Here is a 19597-nt window from a genome sequence, read left to right as displayed (position 1 = left end):
GTCTGGGCAGTGGGGTATGGAAAACATTACCTACTGCCCTTTAACGAGCTTACCTACTGGTTCGTCATCATGGCTATGTGTGGGGACTCTTTTGGAAGACAGTCTACTTTCAGTAAACAATTGGTTCTTAGGGAGAATCCTTGAAATGGTTGCAAATAAGATGAAAACTTTGCAGTAGCTATGGTAACTCTGGGGTAGAGGCTGATCACAAAACCACATATCTTTACACAAACACTCAGCTGAGGAATTAATAAATTAATACATTTAATAAATTTATGTTAAATTTATGCTTAAATTTAATACAGTATAACTGTATTATACTGTATTAAAATATAGGCTCAAGAAAGAACCACTGTCATTGGTAAAGACAATTCATTATTCTAATATTCTCACATTGTACTATCAGCTTTTCCTTTATATTTAACAATTCTACCTCAAATTTCCCAGTGCAAAAATGGAATCAACTTCCTTCAGGTTCTGAAAAAAATTGGTAAGTTATTCTTTAAATGTGTCATTTTTCTCAGTCAAAATACCATGGTAAAATAATACTACAGCCTTACTTAGGCGTCAACAACAATTTACAAATATGTATGAGACACCTGATTTATGCAACGGTGTCTGGGTTGGAAAGTCAAGATGAACAAGACAGAGGCTCTGAAACTGAGGAGCTCTGACAGTTAAATAGGCCTCACAGAGCATTGCAATGAGAGTTGAAATAAATGTGTTTGCCAGATGGAGACCTAGACAAGGAGGATTCCAAGCAGAGGGGGTAAAATCGTGTAGAGTTGTGAAAATGCATGATATCAACGCAGAGCAAAATGGACGAATCAGACGTTTCAGGATGGAAGCAATAAATTAGAATAGTCAGTGAGGTGTGGTTATGTAATGGGCCAATAAAACAATGAAGTGGACTCCAAATCTCAAAGATATCTCCTTGATGACGATTTTGGTTTTCCAAGCTTTATTTTCCCCATTCATAATGGGGACAAAGGTAGTGACCTACTACACAAGGTTGAAAGCAAAGACTAAACACTTGTGACAAAAAGGAAAATCATTACACATGCTTAATTCAGTGGAAGGGCAAATTGGTGGCATATTAAAATGACAATTCCAAGTTTACCGAAGAGTTTTTTATTTCAACTAGAGGGAATAAAAACTTACACCGTGCTGTTATTATAAAACACTTCCGCATACAACACCTTACCATTTCTTCCTCACAACAGTCCTGTAACGTAAGCAGGGGCTTTGTTATTAATCATTCCCATCTGATTTAAGAAAAAGCAGTCACCGAGGTTGACTTACTCAATACCCACAGCTAAAACATATCAGGCCTAGCAATGGAACTCACACCTTCCGACGTCTTATTTCATGCTCATTTTCGCTGTGCAATGCTTCTTCTCTTGATATAGAAGAATTAATTGTGGTATTTTACCTTTTCACGTATTTAGAGAAATGGATTGCTCTTAAATGTCTGGAAAGGGTAAACCTCTTATCACAAACCCATGTCTGGAGGGCACAGCCCCTTCTAACAACATTACCCCACAGCTGCCAGTCTGCAGGAGGTATTGCCCAGAGGACTGAATATACAGCAGATATTGGCAAGGAGCAACTTCTTGATTGCCAGGAACTTGAGATTGCCAGGGAAAAAGGAGCTGTTACAGAAGGTTGACAACAAAACCTGACAAGGGGAAGAAGAGGTGGTGCCACTCATGACTCCAGAACAGATGTTGTTACTGCAAAGAGCATCCCTGGGACATACAACTCGCTCCCACTGGCAAAGACAACTTTGGGAAGAAGGGAAAGGAGAGGTGCACTGATGCATTGCTTAGAAAGGGCTATAAAAAGGAAGAAGAAAGGGAGCAGAAGGGGGGACAGTAGCCATATACGATCTACAATTTCAGACATATAAAGACTCAGTTATAATCAAACCTATGTCTTGAACCTCATCTCTTTCATTTCTACATTTTGGTAGAACAGCTTGGTTTTGAATAGGGTATGTAAGGATGGGAACGGTGGTTAGAAATGTGTGTCTGGAATGTTATACAACACTTGTCTCAAAAAACATTGCCCCTAGGGCTTCCCTGGTGGCGCAGTGGTTGAGAGTCCGCCTGCCGATGCAGGGGACACGGGTTCGTGCCCTGGTCCGGGAAGATCCCGCATACCGCGGAGCGGCTGTGCCCGTGAGCCATGGCCGCTGAGCCTGCGCGTTCGGAGCCTGTGCTCCGCAACGGGAGAAGCCACAACAGTGAGAGGCCCGCGTACAGCAAAAAAAACCCCAAAAAACATTGCCCCTAGAAGTACTCCTATTTTTCATAATCATGTATCATATATTATAAAACAAATGTTTCATTTCGTTTAAGCTTTTATTTCATAGATTTAAAGCCTATCAGAAGTAAAATAACCCGCTATTAAAAATCTGTCCACTAGAGGGCTATGTTGTCTTTATAAATATAATATTTTAATCAACTCAATAAAACTGAAAGTTTCTAAGTTTACCCTTATTTGGAAAAAAAATCTATTCTTGCATGTATGGGGTTTTGATAATTACATCTTTCTAAGGACTTTGAAAAGAGTCATCAAATTTTCGGTGAGTGAAATATACTCAAAAGGGATAAATTTAATCTTGACAGGTGTGCATAATTACACCCAGTTTTCCTTTTTGCTATTTAGGAAATGTTCTGGATACTTCCCGCCCTAGGTCATTTAATTTAGGAATACTTTAGTCTTAAAAAAGGGTCAGGCATAATCCTATTAACATCGTAGTTATCCTTTCCAATAATTAGCTGTTTGAACTCTAAGTATGTCTCTTGCTGGGGTAATATAGATCTTGGGTGATACATTCTTAGAACAAATGAATTAGAAAAGGTTTTTAGCTACCAACAGGCAGGAAATTTTTTTGTTATTTAAAATGTTTTCAAAGAGCCACTGTGAAAGTGGATTCTCCAAACGATTTCAATCCCAGTTTGGGTTGTATGTAAATGCTAATTGCTTCTTTTGCTGCATGGAAACTGAAAACAAAATCACTTTGTCTTCTCATACTCGCCCTCTGCGCTACCAATTTCCCTCTATACATGCTTCAGTTGGAAAAGATGGGTTTCAAAAACTCCCTTTTTCTATTGGTATTACATTTTTATTTCAAACTCTAAGCCATGTATTTTAAGTTCATGGATATTCATTTGGTTTAAAATGCCAACTGCATCTAACAAGTTATTACCTGGTTAAAATCTGGATCTACTGTGTCAGCTGATGTTCAGTTAAATAACCAAAGCCTCCTATTTGGCATATATAGAGTTTCTTTTTTTCCGCCTTAACATTAAGAGAATTATAGGATTGAATATTTAGATGTACTTTCTGTAACATACACCAATCAATAGAATCCTCTACTTCAGTTCTCAGGTTGACTGAAATCCTATTTTAAGCTCTTCCTTCAACCCACTGTAATTTTCCCTGTAAGTCATAATTAAGTTAGTGGATGCTTTTGTGGGAAAGCAAATATCTTGGATGCGAAAAAGCCAAATGGACTTTTATTTAGTTAGTAGACACTGTTATTAAAATGGCATGTAATCATCCAGATCTTTAAATGCGTCAGTTAAGTTGGAGCTCAAGCTTCTAGCTTTAGCTAACTTGTGTCTCTATTATAAAAAGGACAATGAAAATGTTAAAACCCTAGCAGTTGACTCAGAAAAACATCTGCTTGCTGGCAGGGTCACTTACTCATCCACCCATTCATTCTTCCCTGGGGATTTTCCAGTTACTGTGTGTGTGAGTATGTTTGGGCTGAGGTGCGAGCATCCTTGAAAACAGCTATGATTGAAGGCAACAGTCCTGATCTGTGGGGAGACTTTATCCCAGGATGTGATGAACTCACATCACTCTGTGTATCAATGAGTGTGTGGTCCGTGCTCCGGGAATGCCAAGTTATACCTGTGCTGGTTCATGTGAGAGCTGGGGAGAAGGGGCCAGGGATACCGAATGCAGAAAACAGGTTCTGTTACATTAACTGACAACATGGAAATAGAACATGCTAAGCATAGAGTGGCCAAAGTCTGGTAATTTCCTTTCAGCCTGAGACTTGCAAATAATATCTATCAATAAAGGATGATTCAGGGGTTCCTGAAAGAAACTGCACCCTAAAGTAACGGTTGTGAATCCCATCTTACAGGTGAAACTAAAGCTTGCCAGACATTTCACAGTTATATGTTATGAGACTGAGATGCATCCAGGTCTAATTCCAGTGTGGTTTTCTTCCCTCCCCAGTGCTGCCTCTTGAAAGTAGGCTTTATATGAGGAAGGCATGTTATTAGAATTTGTGTGTAATCTTTAAATATGGCAAGACCACATCTATTTACAATGAAACATATGAAGTTATTATTCAACTATTATGAAATTGGTCAATTAAAAGGGTTTTGTGCTTTTAAATAATCTATGTTTCTGTTACAGAAAAGTAGCAATGGCAGAAATTTGCTTTCTACTTAGAAGCACATGCTCCCAGGCATGAAATGTACATTAATATATACATTATATATATAATGTTATTTTATATATATAATATATATTAATATATAGTATATCGATATCTGAAACAAAGATATGAATTTTATAGCATCGAAAATTATAATATTTATAAAACCCAATGAAGCAGAATTATTATACAATCAACTTCATATTTGCTAGAAGTGGATCTTATTGTCTTATCTGACAAGTAATTAGTAATTCTTGAGTGATGTCCTAAAACATCAGGCAGATTTTAATAGGTCTACCGGGCCTAGACCTAAATAAGTTAGGCTTAAAAGGACTAATAAAGAGTTCCACTACCAAATGTAAAATAGATAGCTAGTGGGAAGCAGCCACATAGCACAGGGAGATCAGCTCGGTGCTTTGTGACCGCCTGGAGGGGTGGGATAGGGAGGGGGGGAGGGAGGGAGACGCAAGAGGGAAGAGATATGGGAACATATGTATATGTATAACTGATTCACTTTGTTATACAGCAGAAACTAACACACCATTGTAAAGCAGTTATACTCCAATAAAGATGTTAAAAAAGTTCCAATGAGAGAGATGAAAATTATTAACTTCAATAAGATGTAGCACAACTATGACATTTTATAGATAGGTTAGGGGTAGCAAAATGTCATAACCTCAGTTTTTGTATTATTATTGATTTGCAGAGGCTGGGATGGGTGGGCAGTTCTTAACCTTTGTCCAGATCGCTAATATATTTGGGCAGGATTTAGAAGGGCTGGATTTCACATTGTTTTAGAAATTGAATAATTTGCTTTGATTAAATCAGAAAGGGAACGCTGGCTTCCCTCAACTTGAATCTTCACCCCCCAAAGATCAGGGTGTCTCAGTGCCTTTGAAAAGGGCTGCACTCAGCAGCTTTTCTCTCCGAATTCTTCTTCCTCGTGCACCCTAAGGAGATGCTTAATTCTCACAGAGTTCACTGATAACTTCCTGGTAGGCCAGATGACAAGAAGTTTTATGATTCTTATCGCATCAGACCTCCTTCGTGTGTTTGCAACATCCATCATTCCCTTCTGTGTGAAAGTCTTTACTGTCTGGGCTTCTGTGCCAGCGCAGTGGTGTGTTTTGTATGTTACCTCCCAGACTGTCTAGTCTCTGCATTCTGTGTTTGCAGAGCTGCACTGCTTTCTCTTTAAAGGCTTTTTAAAAATTTTTATTTTTATTGGAGTATAATTGCTTTACAACACTGTGTTAGTTTCTACTGTACAGCAAAGTGAATCAGCTGTATGTATACATATATCCCCTCTTTTTTGGATTTCCTTCCCATTTAGGTCCCCGCAGAGCACTGAGTTCCCTGTGCTATACAGTAGGTTCTCATTAGTTATCTATTTTATACTTAGTATCAATAGTGTATATATGTCAATCCCCATCTCCCAATTCATCCCACTCCCCGCTTCCCCCTTGGTATCCATCCATACGTTTGTTCTCTATGTCTGTGTCTCTATTTCTGCTTTGCAAATAAGATCATCTATACCATTTTTCTAGATTCCACATATATGTGTTAATATACGATATTTGTTTTTCCCTTTCTGACTTACTTCACTCTGTATGACAGTCTCTAGGTCCATCCACATCTTTACAAATGACCCAATTTCATTCCTTTTTATGGCTGAATAATATTCCATTGTATATATGTACGACATCTTCTTTAGCCATTCCTCTGTTGATGGACATTTAGGTTGCTTCCATGTCCTGGCTATTGTAAATAGAGCTGCGATGAACATTGGGGTGCATGTGTTTTTTTGAATTATAGTTTTCTCTGGATATATGCCCAGTAGTGGGTTTAAGGATTTACATGTGAGGTTTCAGCCTGTAGCTCACTGCTCTTCATGCTGGGCCATCCTTTTTATCTCCTGTATATTGTATGCTGATGACTCCCTGATTGTTATATCTAATCAAGACATGCCCTGCAAGCTTCAAAATCATTTCCACAGCTAATCCTTGGGTACCACACATGGAGCGAGCCCAACCCACCATCTTATCCTGGCCTAAACCACCTCCTGTTCCAGCGTTCTCTCATCTGATGGGCTTACCATCAACCCGGCCCCTCAAGCAAAGCAATGGCGTTATCCTTCCCTTCTCCTTTACGTCTACTGCAAATTCTTGACAGTACTTCCTTTTTCTTGAAACTGGAATCTCTCCATTCCTTTTAATCACCTTTCATTTTGAGCCCCTTGCATCTTTCACCAAGACTATTACAGAAGTCTTCTAACATGCTTCCTGTTTCTGTCCTGTCCTTCCACACAGTTTCCATTGTCTCCACGGGGATATACTTCAAACATAAAATGGACTTTGTCCCCTTCTCACTTAAGCATGTTCAGTCACTTCCCATAACCAAAAAAGGTGTAAAGTCTTAACGTCTTACTATGCCATAAAAGGCATTTTACTACCTGTCAGTGTGTCTCTAGTCTTCTATTTTGTCCTTCTTGACTTTATATCCCAGTAGTACTAACCAGATTTTAGCACTCCCTCCTGGAATCCTGGCCTTTCTCTACTACTAACTGCTACTACTACTAGTACTAGTACTGCTACTAACACACACACACACACACACACACACACACACAGGAATGAAGAACATGGTGCATAAGAAGAAATCTGGTGGTTCCCGCCACCTCATTATGCTCATGATAGGAGGATATACCTGTAATTTTTGAGAAACAAAATCTGTGATACAAATTTCCATATTTTATAAAGTAGACTCAATTGGAAAATCCAAATTCCATCAACCCTTCAACACCTTATTATTAATTAAACACCTACTATGTGCCAAATATTATGTTATAAGCCAACATATACTTTTAGTTATTTTAACTTTAGTATACGTTTAGGAAAAGGCCCAGTGCCAACTGACTGATATGAATGGCTGTGAATTCCACTCTAAAATCCATATAGCATAATTTTACTGAAGGCCCTCACCTAGAAAACAAAAACGCATGTCAAACAGAAGGAGAGTCACTAGTATGAAAACCAGCACAGTGAGCTGGGCGTCAGACCAGCCCCCCAAGTGTGCAGCCTTGTCCAGGGCAGAGGGAGGTGTGGCCATGGGGATGACCAGCAGCGGCCCATTGCCAAGGTCATTGAGAAGCTCCACCACATCCTGCCCTTTGAGACCCAGAGGGCCCTCACCCACCCCACCACGACACACAGTGAGTCAGCTGAGATGGAGAGATCCTCCCCGGATATGACCCTGAAATGACTCGAAGCCAACTGGGGTATGTGGGCCCGTGGACGGCACTCACGTGTCGGTGCCAAGCGCTGTCCTTGGACGCGCTGCCCAGTCTCTTCGCCTACAGTCTGTTTCCTCCTGTCACTTTAGAATTCTGGGCTTCTTCACAGAGCGAGGCTCCTCTCACCATCCATCCTCTCCCCTCCTGAGGACCCATCTTTGTTTTCTTTGGAACGCCCTTTCCGTGTCAGAACTCCCCTACATCTCGACCTGGTAAGGCCCCCGTCCTCTCCCCGCCCCACCTGGCGCTCCGTCTTTCCGAGGCGTCTCCTCTCCACTCACCACAGGGCCAGGCGGGGGCTGGCTCTTGCTTGCTTCTAGCTGGAATTAATTTAATCTTCTTTCTCCATTCTGTTTTGGTTCTTTCTACTCTCTTAAATGAAATTGGGTATAATATTTTCATCTAGTATTTTGTTTTCTTCACATCCATTTTTCCATTGATGGTCTAAGCACTGCAATGTGACACTCAGAAAAAATGTACATTTACAGTAAACAGAGTCAAAAAGGAAGGGATAAAGAAGATGTGGTTCATATCTACAATGGAATATTACTCAGCCATAAAAAGAACGAAATAATGCCATTTGCAGCAACATGAATGGACCTAGAGATTATCATACTAAGTGAAGTAAGTCAGAGAAAGACAAGTATTATATGATATTACTCATTTGTGGAAACTAATTTTAAAATAAATGATATAAATGAACTTATTTACAACACAGAAACATACAGATTTTGAAAACAAACTTATGGTTACCAAAGGGGGAACATAGGGGGGAGGGATAAATTAGGAGCTTGGGATGAACATACAAACACTACTATATATAAAACAGATAACCAACAAGGACTTACTGTAGAGCACAGAGAACTCTACTCAGTATTCTGTAATAACCTAAATGGGAAAAGAATCTGAAAAAGAATGAATATATGTATATGTATAACTGAATCACTATGCTGTAGACCTGAAACTAACACAACATTGTAAATCAACTCTACTCCAATAAAATTAAAAAAAAGAAGAACGGTGTGCCTTCCTTGGAAAAGGGTCGAGGCATTCTGTTGGCAGAGGCAGCTTGAATCTTAAACTTTTCTGGAGGGTGACCTAGGGAGTAAACCAAATGTTCATGTCCATGTTCAGTTGCTTATTGAGCATTTGTTCCCTGTCAAGGTAGAGGCAGGGAGAATCTGGTGAAAGCTAATGACATCAACAGTACCAGGCAATAATGAGCATTCAATCAGCTGTAAAGGAGTGAATAAACAAGTGCATGACACAGAGATGGTCCATGGTGCCAACGTCCACTTTTTGGTTTTGTGTATATGGCCTGGGAAACCTTGGGTTCATTTTGGTACATGTCTTCTGACTGTGTGCCTTTAAAAGATGGGGTAAGTTATAGAAACTACTGACAAATTTTACCTATGACATGGTGAGATAGAGTTTTCAAAACTAGAATTCTTTGTAAGTGATATTTTTGATGGTCTGGTTACACGTCCTTTGGAAATCCTATGCAGATAAGTTGTGCTCCCATGTGAGATGAATCAGGTCTCTGAGGGTGACAGCTAGAGAAAAGACTGCTTCTTCACTGGTGCCTTAGATGAAATGATTCAACTTGCATGTGTGAGCAGATTTATTTCCAGGGGGTGGTTTCTTTACCATGGAGCAGACGCAGATTTTGTTCTTCCTTTGAAAAAATATCCTTTGGCTTTTAAAGCATGCGTTTTAGTGTTTCTACTAGCAAAGAGCTAAAGTGTGACAGTGTCAGAGGATAATATAGGACATTATTTTTGCACTGTTTTGAATTATAGAGGCTGTGGTACTTGTTAAAAATGGAGGGAGGGGCAACCAAAAGTATGTTTATGAAGGGCTTAAAGTTTACTTAGATCTGTTCCGTGGTCTGGAAACTAACGTGTCAAAAGGGAGATAATTTTAGCTTTCACAGGACTATTTAATGTAGTAACGTTCTGGCCAATTTCTCCCGAGAAGAATGGAGACCATCCGATGCAGTGGATGAAATCTTGTAGGCAATACATAGTAGTGCATGGGATTGTGAATTTCATTTGAAAAGTGTTACTTAATATAATTCTTGAAGAGTTTGCAAAGTAAAAAGCTTTGGAATCAGTTCATATCCAGCCTGGAAATGAAAAGTTTGGAAGTGTTCTCTTAAAATGGACAAAACAATGGACTGGGATGTTAAGAGACTTGCATTTTAGTCCCACTTCTGTCGTTAATGAGCTTAGTTACAGTAGGCAAGTCTTCAGTTGCCTTATCTGTAAAATGAGACACAGAGTTTTCTGAACATTAGTTTTTAAGTGAGGACGTTTTTTTCTTCCAAACAAAAGCTTATACACTAATCTAGTAAGTAAAGTAGCGAAAGAGAGAACCCATTCCCTCGGAAACTGCAGGTGGCGAGCCTAAGGCTGCCTCACCCGAGTGATGCCCTCACCGCCATGCAGCAGCATGAGAAGCCAATGGAACGTTTTGGAGGCATGGTATCTGACGTCTGTTGAGTTCTCATTTTTTATAAGTAAACAAAGCAATCTGTTTTTCTTGCTAGGACACCCCCGGGAGCAATGAGGAATTAAAGCAGAAGTGAATTAGCACCTAGAGATTTCCTTGAAAAAAATACTCTGAGTTATTTTAGTTTAACCTCTCATGTTAGGAGAGGAGGGTTCAAGGGACAAGTTGGAAATTAGGTTTAAGCTTTTGGAAGCTCTCCCTTTCTACCTCCTTTTTGTGGCACCTTGTTTTGTGAGCACAATGCAATTTCTGGTTTCCGACACACTTTCACAGGTGTCTGAACTACCTCATGGATTCACACTGTTGGCAGTTTTGCAAGGATCCCGCATCTTTGAAAGGTTTCTTTCTCATAAAGAAAAGGGAAGAGGGTTAACAACCTGAAAAGGCAGGTCATTCTCTTTGAATCCTGATATAAGGGGAACATTGTTTTGACAATTCTGAATCTCTAGACACGTGATCTTGACAAAGCTCTCCTGGCTGGGAACAGCTTTGTCCCATGTGTAGAAGGGCTTGCAAGCTTACAGACTGTCTGCTCGATGGCCAAGACTCGGGCATCCATGACTTATTTGTGTAACACAGGTTAAACGGTCTCAACCTCATTCCTTTGCTTTCTCTTCTTGAAATGGAGGGCTCTGGGGAGAAAAGGGAGATAGATGGATTTGGGGAAGGAAGTGGTTCCTTGACAGGGACAGAGGACATTGTGATTAATCCTAACTTTTGAGATTTTTGAAGGAAACTGTGGAACTATTCAGCAGTTATGTATTTATGATCTGTATCACCACCCAAAATAAAGCATAGTGGTAATTTTATAAAGGCAGGAATAAATTTAAACATGAGAGAGGAGCTGATGATGAAATATGAATGAGAAATGCAAATTTGAGGAAAATACTAAGTTGTTTTAAAAACCCATCATGTGAGGCTTGAGTGAGGTATTTATATTTATTACTAGATATAGAAATTTATTTTCTTAGCACTCTATTTCCTTAAAAGGAGGTAAAATCAGCTACATGGCAACTATTCCTATTTACGAATGACAGTTACTTCATACTTTTATTTCTAACTTTTTGTCCCTAAATTACATTTTTTTTAGTGTTTCTTTTTGTTATACTCCTTTTCCCTAGCCTGGAAAATTTGAAGAACATTGCTTTCTTTCTTTTTTTTTTTTCCACTCTAATAAGACTTTACAATTTTTTTTCCCTAAACTCAAAATGCAAAAATTATGATGCTCTAAAAATGCATGTGTAAAGGACATCTCCATTTATACTGAGATAACAGAGTTACAATTAAAATGCAATTTAACCTTCCTTCTTGTTTTTTAAAATAGTTGCTTACGTTAGAAATGACCTTACCTATCATTTATCATGTAAAGAAGGCATACGTTTACAGACTCTGCGTTTTATGGCCTGGACTTGAGTGTCCATGACTCATTATTAGCAAACATAGTTCTTAACAATACTCTCTCGTCTAAAACTAATAGAACATGCATCCAAGGCACCACGTGTTTAGGGTCCAAATACCTGTTGCCCTAGACGTGTGGAGAGTTAATGCAGCTTCCAAAAGCTGTTTTGTTCTCCATCCATAGTCTGTGTTCTGTGACAACCTGATGCTCACGAGCTCACGTTGACTATTTTGTTATTTAATGTGCACTTTAAGAATTAATAAAAGCAAGTCTTGCTAAATATCTGTAGGACAGATAAAAGCAAATCTCACTACACATCTGTTTGACAGCAAATATTGCACAAAAGACCTTCAGCGTTTGGTGTGTTAATCCTGAAGCAATTCAGAAATAAGTTTCTGCAGGCAAACAAAATTATATACTAATTACTGGAACATGGCACAGAGCAAGTGAGAAATAGAAATATAATCGTCAGCACGATGTAACAATATATTTGTGACCTTTCATATGAACTTCAAAATAAAATAGTTTTCCTTTCCAAGATAATTTTTTGTATTGTATTTACAAGCTGATCTTTAAAAAAATATATACATGGTTTGGAGCCAGGTCTTCTTTAAAGAGATTTTATTTTCCCGATATGAAGTGTTCCATAGCCCAGTAACTAACTCTTATTAAATGCACACTGTGGGTCAGGCACTGTTCTCAGCTTGTATGGGTTTTACTTCATTTAATGTTTAAAGCAATCTTATGAGGTAGGGATTCTTATTACTGTCATTTGATAGATGAGGAATCTGCAGACACTAAGCAACTTGCTGAAAGTCAAACAAATAGTGAAAGATGAAGAGTTGGAACCCAGGCAGTCCGACTCCAGAACCACCATATTAAGTCACTACCCCGTATTTCACAGATTAAGACCAGAGCTAGCTGATCTTTTGAGGAATGAGAGAGAAAAATATGACACAGTTGCATTGAAATAGTTCTCTCCTCTAGGACTCTGTTGCCTCCATCTGAAATGCTGAATTTGAGGCTTAAGAATGAAAGAAAAAGGAATCGTACATGACTTTACCCAAAAAAGAATCATCATCTGGGAAGCAATTTTGATATCTATAAAAACTACTTTAAACGTTCCAGATTGCTACAATATCGGATGGTTTTTCTGGAAATGAAGTTTCCTAGAGAGCTCAGAGCTTGTTCAACACCAAGGCTGCCACTGGAGCATTACATATTTCATCTTCTCTTTTGGCCACTGTGATAGAACATTATGCCACTATATCATAACACCAACCATCATAATATGGACATTGAGAAACTGTAGAGATCATGTGTGAGAAGATGACTCAAGCATCTGGGCCTTTCTTTAGGGTTTTGAAACAGGTCATGGAGATCCAACAGACCACTGCTAACCCAAAATATCCACCTGTGAATTGGATCTTACAGTACCCGGAAATGTGTGGTTCTATGGAAATTCCATTAAGTCTAGCATCCCCCCGCTCCCGCCCCGAGGAATCTCATCTTTGTAAATCTCAGGACTCTGGGTCTCACTGATTTTCTTATTTGAAGACTTTGGGAATTTGGAACTAAAGCAGGTTTTCTAAGGTGCCTGAACCATGGACATTTAGTACGAGACAGGACCTTGAAAACCAACTTGTCTGACTCTTTATCACTTTGCCGGTGAGAAAACCAAAAAGCAGAGATTACAACTTTGTCTGATGTCCCAGAGCCTGTCAGGGACAAAACCGCAATGGAAAGCAGGTTCTCTGGCTCTAAGTTCAGAGTTTTTAATGAACTGACTTGGCCTTCATACCCATCATAGCCCCTGGCCTTTTAGATCTGTGGACATGAGTCTGTGGCGCTTCTTCTTCTGTCCTTTTCAGGAGTCTGTGGCTGAAGTTGCCACCCAACTCTGTGACAGAACAATCAACACCACGTGGAATAGCAGAGAACTAAAACACTACCCTGAACACTACATACAATACTACTAGAGATTATATTAGTGTTCTTGCACCTTCTGTAACATGGGAGAATGTTGTTTACTGTTCAGTAAATATATAGCCATAATCTTATCTTTACCCATACCTTTAAGAAGCATGGGTGGAGAAAACCATGATATAAAACAATTTTTCACTCTTTACCTTACTACCAATTATATTGTAGATTTTGAGGAAATATGATATTTTGCTTATGGAAATGTGTGCATTAAACCAACGATCGTTTCCAGTAATTCCTACTTGTAAAGGAAGAAAAAAAGACAGATTGAGAAGTTTCTATGGTCCCGAGAGCTGACGTGCAGGTTCACGCCAGTTATGACCCAGCTCAGGTGTGGTATCACACAGATAAGAAGACATACCAGGAGCAGCTGCAACAACAGCACCAACAAAAGCAACACGTATTGTTGGGCCTCTGGTTTCCAGGTGCTTGAGACACAGCAGGTGTTTCTTCATTCTGTGACTGTTGCCTTTTTCGCATTTCAGCTACTGCAATGCCCAGTTGGCTGAAAGAAGAGAGAAAACATAAGGTCTGAAAAAATTATGATAAGGGTAAGTCGCCTGTGCTGAAGGAAGCATAATTTAATTGAGGGGTCAGGAAAAGATAGTTTGAGAAAAGGTAAAAATGAATAAGCGTTAGCAGTCAAGTTGAAAATTCCCCAGAAATTTTTTAAGGGGAACATTCTAAAAACTTTGGGAACAAACTTCTACCATTATCTGCTACATACAATCTTGGTAAGTGTTGCCACGTAATCAGAATCAGTTGGCAAGGTAAATATGATAAGGTTTGAAAATTTATTTTTAACTTCCTTCTGTACTCAAGGATGATTACACCTGCTTGCCTTTATGAACGCCTTTAAATGGTTATGGGGGTATGAATAACTCGTTTCTCTGTTCTAATTTACAATACAGTTATTTGAGCTTTACAGATCATTGCTGCAAGGTTTCTAACTCTATAACATGGTGAAGAACAGTTTGTTTTTGGTCCTCTCTCGTCTCCTTTTAAAACATACAGTCTCCTTTTTGGTACTCTGGCTCACCGTCCAGGGGCCTTCTCTTGATAGTATGGGCAAAATGCCTTACTCTGTGTTAGGTGTCCCTGTAGCAAAGGCATCACCTCCCTGTCCTGCACTGCTCAAAATTTATTTTCATTTAGTAGATAACCGTGGAAAGACTAAACATTTATCAAATCCAGGAGAATCACTTTGGTGGAATTTATATATCATGGCAGGTAAGAAAAATACTGAGGTGCAGGCTGCCCTACCTGTGACTTTACAGATGCAGCCAAGTGAGTTGCTACAGATTTAGAAGACAAACACTGATCTAGGAGTTAGTTGATGATAAAAAAATAAAATTTTATTTAGTAGACTAATATAAAATTTAGCATGAACTTTTAGAAAAAGGAATGAATTCTACTGAATAATATTCTCACAAATACACAATGTATGTAAATCACACATATATATTGTCATACGTGTGACTGAGAACAATACTTGTTAAAAACATAAAGTACTTTGAGCTTTTTTGGCATTGTGAGCTCATGCTTTAAAAAATACATTTTCAGTTCTGAATACAATACTTTAAAAAATACTGTATTCTTAAAAATAAGATAAACATCTCTTTAGACCAGAAACAGATGAGAAAACCACAATGGTAGATAAATGGAGGTAAAGTCACAGTCATTTTGTAATTCAGGTATGGGAACAGAAAGGTGCAAAGGTTCCAAACTCTAGTGGGGTAAAAAATGCTCCACTGTGAGTAGTGGGAGACCAGAGTTCAGACCGGAGTTTTACCTGAATAAAATCAGCAGCTGGGTTTCTGCCACTCATAAAAAGATGCTAAAAAAACTATCTGTACCATCAATGGTACCTAGCTGCAGGAGAGAGGGGATGCATAGAGAGCCAATGAAACCTGACCTAAGCCAAACAGCCCACAGGTTCTGTGACTGGGCCAAGGATGTCTCCAAAGCCATTCCTGGATGGGAGGAAATCCTGAGATGCCAGTGAAAGAGCTACTTTGGGACTGAAGGTCTTGGGGGACTAGTGGAGACAACTGAGAAGCATTATAAAGAGTGAGAGCGAGAAATACACCTCTTACTCAGTGTGTTGCCTGAAAGCAAAAAATCCAATTAACACTAAAAACAGAAAACCAACTCAACAATCATGAAATGAATATATTCCTGAGCAAATGCAAATAACAGAATCATCCAAAATTAGTGTAATAAACATATGTTTAATATAAACAATGTGATAAAGGAAAAAACTGTTCATATAAGAGAACAAGAAATTATAAGAACAAATATAGGCAAAAATGAAACAAGAATAGACAGAATGAAAAATGGAAAATATAGAAACAAAACACATAGCCATTAAAAAGATTCAGATGGAATAATAATTTCCCAAAGCCACCCCCAAGAGAATAGGAGTCAAGGACTGTACCCAGAATCCAGTGAAAAGAGATAAAAAGATGAAACATAAACAAGGGAATTGAGACAAGCATAGCAGTAACATTGAAAGACTCCCCTATGTGTCCAACAAGATTTTCATCATCAGTAGAGTATTAACAGAGAATATTAATGGGAAGTATTTTCAAGGATACTGGCTGGAACCTTTCCAGAATTGGAAGGAAAAAACAAACAAAAGCCTTACATTGAAAGAGCATACCACATGCTCAGCAGAATTTATAAAATAAAAGTAAATCCACACATATATGCATAAAAATAGAACCACAGAACTCCAAAATAAAGATATAAGCTGAATTACCCACAGAGGAGTAACAAGCACTGACAGCAAAATAGTGCAGCAGTCAGACAAGAAAAAGAAATAAAAGTTATCCAGACTGGAAGGGAAGAGGTAAAATTATCATTATATGCAGATGACATGATACTGTATGTAGAAAACCCTAAAGACTCCACACAAAAACTACTAGAACTAATAAATGAATTCAGCAAGGTATCAGGATACAAGATTAACACACAGAAATCTGTTGCATTTCTTTACACTAACAATGAAATATCAGAAAGGGAAAGTAAAAAACAATCCCTTTTAAAATCACATCAAAAAAATAAAATAAAATACTTAGGAATAAATCTGACCAAGTAGGTGAAAGACTTATATGCTGAGAACTATAAAACATTGATAAAGGAAACTGAAGATGATTTAAAGAAATGGAAAACTATCCCATGATCTTGGATTGGAAGAATTAATATTCTTAAAATGGTCATACTACCCAAAGCAATCTACAGATTTAATGTGATCCCTATCAAATTGCCCATGACATTTTTCACAGAACTAAAACAAATGATCCTAAAATTTATATGGAATCACAAAAGACCTAGAATTGCCAAAGTGGTCCTGAGGAAAAAGAACAAAGCTGGAGGCATAACCCTCCCAGACTTCAGACAATACTACAAAGCTACAGTAATCAAAACAGTATGGCACTGGCACAAAAACAGACATATGGATCAATGGAACAGAATAGAGAGCCCAGAAATAAAGCCACACACCTAAGGTCAATTAATCTTCAACAAAGAAGGCAATAATATATAATGGAGAAAAGACAGTCTCTTCACCAAGTGGTGGTGGGAAAGCTGGACAGCTGCATGTAAATCAATGAAGTTAGAACACTCTCACACTATACACAAAAATAAACTCGAAATGGCTTAAAGACTTAAATAGAAGACAGGACACCATAAAACTCCTGGAAGAGAACATAGGCAAAACATTCTCTGACATAAATCATAGCAATGTTTTCTTAGGTCGTTCTCCCAAGGCAATAGAAATAAACACAAAAATGAACAAATGGGACCTAATCAAACTTATAAGCTTTTGCACAGCAAAGGAAACCATAAACAAAACGAAAAGACAACCTACAGAATGGGAGAAAATATTTGCAAACAGTGCGACCAACAAGAGCTTAACTTCCAAAATATACAAACAGCTCATACAACTAAACAACAAAAAAACAAACAACCCAGTCGAAAAATGGGCAGAAGACCTAAATAAGCAGTTCTCCAAAGAAGACATACAGATGGCCAATAGGCACATGAAATGATGTTCAATATTGCTAATTATCAGAAAAATGCAAATCAAAGCTACAGTGAGGTATCACCTCACACCAATCAGAATGACCATCATTAAAAAGTCCACAAACAATATATGCTGGAGAGGGTGTGTAGAGAAGGGACCCCTTCTACACTTCTGGTAGGAATGTAATTGATACAGCCACTATGGAGAACAGTATGGAGGTTCCTTAAAAAACTAAAAATAGAGTTACCATATGATCCAGCAATCCCACTCCTGGGAATATATCTGGAAAAAACTCTAATTTGAAAAGATACATGCACCCCAATATTCATAGCAGCACTATTTACAATAGCTAAGACATGGAATCAACCTAAATGTCCATCAACAGATGAATGGATAAAGATGTGGTATATATGTACAACAGAATACTACTCAGCCATGAAAAAGAATGTAACAATGCCATTTTCAGCAACATGGATGAACCTAGAGATTATCATACTAAGTGAAGTAAGTCAGACAGAGAAAGACAAAAATCATATGATATCACTTATATGTGGTATTTAAAATATGATACAAATGGACTTGTTTACAAAACAGAAAGAGACTCACAGACATAGAAGACAAACTTAGTTACCAAAGGGGAAAAGGGGCGTGATAAATTAGGAGTTTGGAATTAGCAGATACAAACTATATATAAAATAGATAAACAACTAGGTCCTACTGTATAGCACAGGGAACTATATTCAATATCTTGTAATAACCTATAATGAAAAAGAGTATGAAAAAGAATATATGTACATGTATAACAGAATCACTGTATAACTGTATGTATAGCTGAATCACTGTATAACTGAATCATTCTGTACACCAGAATCTAATAGACCACTGTAAATCAACTATACTTCAATTTTAAAATGTTTTTAAAAATAAATGTAATCTAATTATTGGGGGAAAAAATATATAGAAGAAAGCACTAATAGCTTCAGAGCAGGAAAAGGATTTCTTACAAAACCAAGCCAAAAGGGAAAAGATGATTTTTGATACAGCTAATTTATCAAAAACCTTTGAACAAATAAAAGAACGTAAAGTAAAAAACTGAGAACCAGACTGGAAAATACAGAGGACTAATATCTATAGCATATACGTAACACATCACAGTTTAAAAATACAAATAACCTAATAGAAAAATACGCAAAGGAAATGTGCAGACTGTTTACAGAAGAGGAAAATACAAATACCCCAGATTAGATGAATAGATGGTCAAAACTAGTGACTAGGGAAATTTAAATAAAAAAAATTATTTCATATCCAAATTTCTGACAGGTAAAAAGTCACACAATACCAATCTGGGGAGAGAACTTGGGTAATGAAAAGCTCTCATACAATCATTTTGAAGAGTAACATTGACTATGTAACAATGTAGTTAACAATATACATAACTTATAACAAATTCCACTTTCATGTTTATACTTTGAAACTGTATAAGGTAATAAAAATACTGTAATTAGTGTCTTCATATGCATATGAAGACACTAATTACAGTATTTTTATTACCTTAAATTAGAAACAATCTATATTTTCATCTTTTCAGGAATGAATACAAAATGGTGAAGTCACTGTATGGTGATACATAAAACAGCACTTAAAATGAATAATTTAAATCTATATGAAACAATTTGAGAAGACTATAAAACAATGTTGAATGGAAAAAATAGCTGCAAAATATTAGATACAGGGCTTCCCTGGTGGCGCAGTGGTTGAGAGTCCGCCTGCCGATGCAGGGGACGCGGGTTCGTGTCCCGGTTCCAGGAAGATCCCACATGCCGCGGAGCGGTTAGGCCCGTGAGCCATGGCCACTGAGCCTGCGCGTCTGGAGCCTGTGCTCCACAACGGGAGAGGCCACAACAGTGAGAGGCCCGCGTACCG

At 38.1% G+C, this 19597-nt stretch overlaps 2 protein-coding genes across 5 annotated transcripts in view; one reads left to right on the top strand and one right to left on the bottom strand.

The window, feature by feature from the left end:
- Positions 1-19597, top strand: part of LOC113607604 (uncharacterized) — a 118584-nt gene that overhangs the window by 38810 nt on the left and 60177 nt on the right. The window contains exon 2 of the transcript XR_003428004.1: positions 14133-14198. The gene's annotated coding sequence lies outside the window, so the exon portion shown is untranslated. The remainder of the gene's footprint in view (positions 1-14132; positions 14199-19597) is intronic.
- The window catches only part of RGS17 (regulator of G protein signaling 17), an 88136-nt gene that overhangs the window by 20572 nt on the left and 47967 nt on the right, over positions 1-19597 (bottom strand). For 3 of the 4 annotated variants that reach the window (XM_027083117.1, XM_027083142.1, XM_027083136.1), the window contains exon 2: positions 14009-14152. In XM_027083117.1, the coding sequence (XP_026938918.1) occupies positions 14009-14127 (119 nt within the window). In that variant the 5' untranslated portion in view covers positions 14128-14152. Of the gene's footprint in view, positions 1-14008; positions 14187-19597 lie in introns of those variants that run through there. The other variant, XM_027083126.1, reaches the window with a different exon arrangement.

The sequence above is a fragment of the Aethalodelphis obliquidens genome, unplaced genomic scaffold (assembly GCF_003676395.1).
Source record: "Aethalodelphis obliquidens isolate GAN/ISIS:26980383/991018 unplaced genomic scaffold, ASM367639v1 scaffold3, whole genome shotgun sequence".
NCBI lineage: Eukaryota > Metazoa > Chordata > Mammalia > Artiodactyla > Delphinidae > Aethalodelphis > Aethalodelphis obliquidens.
This window is presented reverse-complemented; position numbering and strand designations above follow the sequence as displayed.